Source organism: Scardinius erythrophthalmus, assembly GCF_964197995.2.
Source record: "Scardinius erythrophthalmus genome assembly, chromosome: 18".
NCBI classification, from domain to species: Eukaryota; Metazoa; Chordata; class Actinopteri; order Cypriniformes; family Leuciscidae; genus Scardinius; species Scardinius erythrophthalmus.
The window spans coordinates 1,307,560-1,314,842 of NC_138238.1; the positions used below are offsets into that span (position 1 = coordinate 1,307,560).

The window sequence follows — 7,283 nt, forward strand, 5'->3', positions numbered from 1 at the left end:
ATGCTCAGACACTAATACTTCCTGAACATCCGTCAGTCAGTGTGTGTGTGTGTGTGCCTCAGGACTCCAGAGCGTTCGTCCACCAGCTGAAGACCGGCTCCGTCTCCCCTCAGGATCTGACACTGCAGCAGCGCGTCACAGCGCAGGTAACACACACACACACCTCTGCGTCACACACAGCTCTGCTCTGCTCATGTGTGATGGTTATCCTCCGCATCTGTCTGGTGTGTCACAGCTGCGATCCGCACTGCACGACGTCCATCAGATCTTCTTCATGTGGCCTCTAAGAGACAGACTTCATCTGATGCAACAGGACAGAGAGAGACGCAGAGAGAGGACACTCAGAGAGATGGTACTGTACACACACACACACACACACACACTCACACAGTCAGTGTTGGGGAAAGTTGCTATTAAAAGGAATGCATTACAATATTGCATTATTTTTTAAATATGTAACTAATTGCATTAGTTACTTTTTATGGAAAGTAATACGTTATATTACTTTTGCATTACTTTTTCTCGCCTGGGCCGGGCTTGCTTTTTAATAACAACAAAAAGTCATTTTTTTGGCACATGTAAAGGCCGTTCTATGGAAGCTTGTTTCCGCCACAAAATAAAACATTTTAAAAGATAATTGCGACTTTTTATCTCACAATTGCGAGTTTATATCCCACAATTCTGACTTTATTTTTCAGAATTTCGAGATATAAAGTCAGAATTGCGTGAAATAAAGTCGCAATTGTGTATTATAAAGTCAGAATTGCGAGATATAAACATGCAATTCTGAGGAAAAAAAGTCAGAATTTCAAGTATATTTCTCGCAATTGCGAGTTTATATCTCATAATTCTGACTTAATAATACACAATTGCGACTTTATGTCACGTAATTCTGAGATATAAAGTCAGAATTGTGAGATTAAAATGTTGCAATTACCTTTTTTATTGTTCACTCTTCACACCAGAAGTGAACGGAGTCAGACTCAGGCTGAAGGAAATGCAGATTATTATGTACACTAGAGGGCGCAGTTAAATAAAAAGCTTTTCAGCGGTTTAGCCTCTCTGGACTGAAGAAGAATAGGATGCAAGAGAAGAAAGTTCAACTCTTACTTCAGCAATACGCAAGTTCAGGCAAGTTTATTTATATAGCACATTTCAAACACTATGTGCTTTACAGAAAGGAATTTAATCACAAAATAAATGCAAGGAAAATTAAAACAGTTATAAAAGAAATTAAAAGAGATATATGATACGGTTATAAAATGAATTAAAAGATGATACATAGATGAACTTCTCATCTGGCAAAACACCGGTGTATCATATTTTTCACAACTCCCAGTTTTACTGTGGGATTTCCCCATGGTGATTACACTGTGTCTGTGGGGTTCTTTCGGCGCACCTCAGAAATCTATTGGACATCTCCGATGGACCCGAATTTCCCCTAAGATCAGACAGGAGGAGCTCTAGGACTGACCTCGGGTTCACTGCCCCATCAGTCCAAACCCCAAAAACCCCATTTGTTGGGAAGCTTTAGGAATGCAGTCGATCACAGAACCTCGAGTTTAATCACGTCAGACTCACTCCTCCACCACAGACCCAGGCCGTCAGCAGGGCTTCATCTCTCTTACACAATTCTCAGTGCCATTTGAGTTCAGGTTAGAATAAAAAGGAGAATGCAAAATAAAATACAGTGTAATCAGTCGGACGTACAGTGGCTCAGTGCTCATTCAGTGAATGCACAGATGTGTTTGAGTCTGGATGTGAATGTGAGACTGTAGGAGCACATCTCTCTTCTGGAAGCTGTAAGTGTACACTAGAGGGCGCAGTTAAAATAAAACCTTTTCAGCGGTTTATCCTCTCTGGACTGAAGAAGAATAGGATGCAAGAGAAGAAAGTTCAACACTCACTTCAGCAATAAAAAAATAAATAAAAATGAAACACAAATGTGATATTTATCTAAAGTCATTTTTGTTTATTGTTGTGTTGAAGTGGATCACTGAAGGTCAGCATCAAAGGCACTGGGTAATAAAGTGAGATTCAATACATAAAGTATATTTGTGGTTTGCGTAATATTCTGAGATTGCATTTCACTGTTTTTATTAATTTTGAGTAATGCTGAATCTGTTATTTGAGATGAGATGAGTAAATGGCTGCTCACATTTATTCTAAAACTACAATAACCATCATTTTACCCAGCGAACACAATGCCTGTGAACTTACCATATCTCTCAGCATGGGGACAGGAGAGCTGCCATCAATCAGTGAAACGGTTTAAAGATTATGTGAAAAAGTAACTCAGATATTTTGTTGTAAATTTAAAATGAATGCGTTACTTTACTAGTTACTTGAAAAAAGTAATCTGATTACATAACTCAAGTTACTTCTAATGCGTTTCCCCCAACACTGCTCACTGACATCACTTCCTTCTGACCAGAAGACAGACAGTGCTGGAAACACACGGACTCTGTCCTCGGCCACTCAGAAGACTCTGGACAGGAAAGGTCAAAGGTGAGAATCAGCCTGGATATCATCTGATCTGATGACACAACTGACACAGTTTGTTTAAAGTTTTACAGGATTTGAGAACACACTTTTACAACTCTTCTTTTAAAGGGATAGTGCACCCAAACAACAAACTCTATCATTTACTCATCCTCATTTTGCTCCAAACCTTTGCAAGTTTCATTCTTCAAAATATCTTCTTCTGTGTTCAGCATCATACAGGTTTGGAGCAACTTGAGGGTGAGTAAACAATGACAGAATTTTAATTTTGGGGTGAACTATCTCTTTAAATCAGTATCTTATGCCATATATTTGATATAAACACACAGGCTATATTTTAAATGTATAATTATAACAATAAAATTCACACAAACAGTCTGAGACTGAAAATGAGGTAAGACTTTACAATAAGGTCCCATTTCTTAATGCATGAACGAACATTAACCAGCAATGTGCACTACATTTGTTACAGTATTTATTAATGTTAGATCATTATTTACAACTGTTCATTGTTAGTTCATGTCAGATCAGGCCTATTAAATAATATGAACAGATAACATTTTTATATTTAAGATTAATAAATGCTTTAGAAGAATTGTTCATTGTTAGTTAATGTCAACAAATTAGGACCTTTTGCAAAGTTAATACAATGTTTTCAGTTAATATCATGAGCACAAATTCTTATTTCCAGGCATAAACTTTGAATCCTGATGTGTTCTCCGATGTTTGCACCGCAATGTGTGATATTTGTAAAAGAATAATATAATTGGAGGAAATACAGTGGCTTATATTAAATAAAATAAAGATAAAAAATAATCCCAGTTGGACGCTTGTAATGCGTCAGACACATGAATATGATCTCCCTCTTTATGCTGCTGCTGCTGATGATGATGATGATTGTATTTGTTATCAGGCACACAATAAAGTCGCCTGTGATTCCCAAGAGCTCTCCGGCGAGGTATGAAACGCGTCGAGCACGAGATGGCTTTCCTTGCTTCGACACATGAACTCCTGATTGATCTGATCGTCTGTTTCTCTCCTGTAGGATCCTGCAGTCGCGTCTCAGTCAGAACACAGTCTGTTCCTCTCAGTGAGTCCTTCAGCACTTCATCACACAAACTCAACTAAACATCGCTTCAGACGTCAACATTATGCAGAAAGTGCTGCAAGGTACTCGAGGCTGTGCTTGTATCGTGAATTAGTCACGAGTCGCGACTGAAGGGCGTTGTTCGGCTCGACGTGAAGCGGAGTCAGTTAGCCGTGATTTATCCACGATACAGCACTAGCCTCGAGTACCCAGAGGCGAACCAACACTGTGTGGGGGCCCCAGGCAAAATTAATCAATGAGGCCCTTTTTTTAATATATATGTATTTTATATATGTTTTATACACTACGTGCGTGCGTGTGCGGTAGGCTAGTCGAGATGGCCATGCCTAAAGGACAGTGAGATGTATCATCAGGCTCCTGTGGTAATATATAATATATACACTTTAGAATAGATTTGTTTTGTTAATACATCTTAATACATCTACACAAAACATCTAAAAGAGCATTTGTTTAATTTTTACAACGTTTATTTTTTTAATTAACGAAAGGTCAATCTTCATCTTTATAACAGAAGATGCAATTCAACAATCTTCAAGATACAGTAAATCTTCTAACGTGTAACAGATTGTCACCTTAAAACAGTAATTTAAATTACGTGGTGGAACAATGCTAAATAGAAATATATAGTTAACATCTTAATTTAATCTTATTTATTTTTTTAGTTAATAATTAAATTGTTTTTTAAAGCTATTAGTATTTTTTTCTACTAATACTAATAGCACGTTTATATTAATTTCTGCTAAATACTGGGTGAATGGAGGAATACATGCTGCGCCCAAGCGCATGCATAAATCTCGCCGCAAAAGCAGGCTAAATATGTCTTACATAACGAGGCATTTTAATTTATTCTAAATTAGTGATTTCGACCTCCTCGAGCTTTTATTTTGGCACTTCCAGTTACCGGCATTTTAAATTTGTATATTAGTTAAATATTTAGTTTCACTCGTAACATTTAGATTCAATATTTAGATTTAGATTCAGATTTAGATTCAGCATTTAAATGTAACATTTAGGTATAACATTTAATATTTAGATTTAACTATTTAAAATATCTCTAAGTTGACAAATATTGTTGTAAATGTGCTAAAAAGTGACATACCAAAAATTCATAGGCCTACCAGTTTTTTAAACATTGTTTGAAGCTAAATGTGACAAAATGTTGCTGTTATTTTCCGCGTGCTGCAAACATATCTTCATTCATTTCTGCTGTAAAGTGCATGTGCCTTTAGAAAGAAATTCATCTTTCATACCATACGGATTACATAATCAGATGATAATTGCTTTCCATTCAAATTTTTTCGTTTAAAAGTGGACATATCCATATATCATGTAGGCTATGTGAGGCTACTACGCCGTGTTTCTGTTTATTTTTGAGACACGCTCCAGTTCACGGAGACCACGAAAGCGCGCCCTGATTGTTTATTTTATTTTACGAAAGCACAACGTTGACTTGTTATTGTGAGTTTACACAAGTAAAAGTAGTTGCGACTGATGCATCATTCTTTTCTGTATGGACAAAAATATAGTATTTTTTTAGTCATTTCCACTGTTTATAGCAAAGTGCAAGTAATCGCGTTGCCGCCTCATGCAGTGCCCTGCCAGACGGATAAGTCCTCTTCGTGTTTAACAAATCGAATCATGGATTTTCTACATACCCGCGAATCGCTGCTCCGGTTTGAAAAAGGCGGCTGAGGCGAGATGTTAAAAGCATAACCAGCGTAACGAGAAAGGGGCCCCATTAGGGGGGATGCAGAGCTGTCGCTGCGGCTTTATATTAACATTCCTGATTATTTGAATGATCAGCCCTCGGGGGGCCCCCTTAAAATGTGGGGCCCCAGGCAATTGCCTGGCTTGCCTGCCCTATTGCGGCGCCTCTGCGAGTACCTTATTGCTTTTATAAAACTGTTACCACACAATACAAATATTAAAGCCGAAAAATATGTATCTATGCTAGTTTCATGAAGTAAAATCACTAAAAGCCTTCCTTCCGCTGGAAAAAATAGTCCTTGATCGTAAACAGCAACAGAAGTTACACACATTATTTCGCCATTAGATGGAGACAAAGTCTTTATGAGTGAGTCAGTCAGTAGAGAAGACTTTTATATTGAAAGGACTCAAACTTGTGAAGGAAGACGCAACTGATAGATGGCACGGAAAACCCCTGAACTGTTAAAGTACAAGATATCGCAGCGGACATTCAAACGGTTTTTTTTTATTATGAATATAAACGGAGTGATATCGGATGCTGATACAGTTCTCGTTCTCAGTGTGAACGGGCCTAAAGTGTGTTCACACTCATGATGAGGATCTGTCTCTCTGTAGGAGTGCGCTGAAGAAGAGAGACGGGTGTTTGGGAGTGAGACAGCGCTCACTGCAGAGGAAGTATCTGTCTCTGGGATAAACACACACACACACACACGGATGATCACTGATACTCATGTTCACATCACTGTAATCGTTCACTTCACACCGCTAAACTGTTTCAAAAGTTCACTATGCTTCAAAATTTTAAAAATAAAATGATTATGAAAGTTTGATATTATAAAGCACTGATTACACACTGAATATTAATATTATCTCTATTGCACATTCAGAAATAAAAACATTTTGAAATGCATAGATGTGTCTAATTGCAGTGTACAGTATATACTGATGTCAGTCTGCAGTGAGAAGTACAGTAGTGTTCTGTTCAGATACAGTAACACTCTAAAGGAGAAACTCGAGGCGTGTGCAGAAATGTGTCTGACAGGACTGGAACATTCAGACTCGTTCTGGAACACTTTTGCACAAACTTTGCACAAACACAAACACACATTCTCTCTCACACACACACACACACACACACACACACACACACACACACACACACACACACACACACACACTCACTCAAAGACTCACACTCACTCACTCACTCAAACACACTCACTCACTCACACACACAAATACTCAAACACACACTCACACAAATACACTCACTCAAAGACTCACACACACACTCAAACACACACACACACACACACACACACACACACACACACACACTCACTCAAAGACTCACACTCACTCACTCACTCACTCACTCACTCACTCACTCACTCACTCACTCACTCACTCACTCACTCACACACACACACACAAATACACTCACTCAAAGACTCACACACACACTCAAACACACACACACACACACACACACACACACACACACACACACACACACACACACACACACACACACTCACACACACTCACCCAAAGACTCACACTCACTCACTCACTCACTCACTCAAACACACTCACACACACAAATACTCAAACACACACACACACTCACACAAATACACTCACTCAAAGACTCACACACACACTCAAACACACACACTCTCACACAAACACTCAAACTCACTCACACAAACGCAAACACACACACACACACTCACTCACTCACTCACTCACTCACTCACTCACTGACTCACACACACACACTCAAACTCACACTCACTCACTCACTCACAAAAACGCAAACACATACTAAAAAACACACACACACTCACTCACTCAGACTCACACACACACAAACTCACACTCACTCACACAAACGCAAACACACACACACTGAAACTCTCACTCACTCACACAAACGCAAACACACACACTCAAACACACACTC

General features: G+C 38.7%; 1 protein-coding gene across 1 annotated transcript in view; it reads left to right on the forward strand.

Annotated features, from left to right (window-relative positions):
* LOC308706480 (uncharacterized protein) overlaps nucleotides 1-6,226 on the forward strand; it is a 17,029-nt gene extending 10,803 nt beyond the window's left edge. Inside the window, exons 8-13 of the mRNA XM_081392157.1 lie at nucleotides 63-146; nucleotides 236-352; nucleotides 2,435-2,508; nucleotides 3,416-3,460; nucleotides 3,548-3,592; nucleotides 5,933-6,226. Coding sequence (XP_081248283.1) covers nucleotides 63-146; nucleotides 236-352; nucleotides 2,435-2,508; nucleotides 3,416-3,460; nucleotides 3,548-3,592; nucleotides 5,933-6,011 — 444 coding nt within the window. The 3' untranslated portion in view covers nucleotides 6,012-6,226. The remainder of the gene's footprint in view (nucleotides 1-62; nucleotides 147-235; nucleotides 353-2,434; nucleotides 2,509-3,415; nucleotides 3,461-3,547; nucleotides 3,593-5,932) is intronic.
* The last annotated feature ends 1,057 nt before the right edge of the window (nucleotides 6,227-7,283 follow it).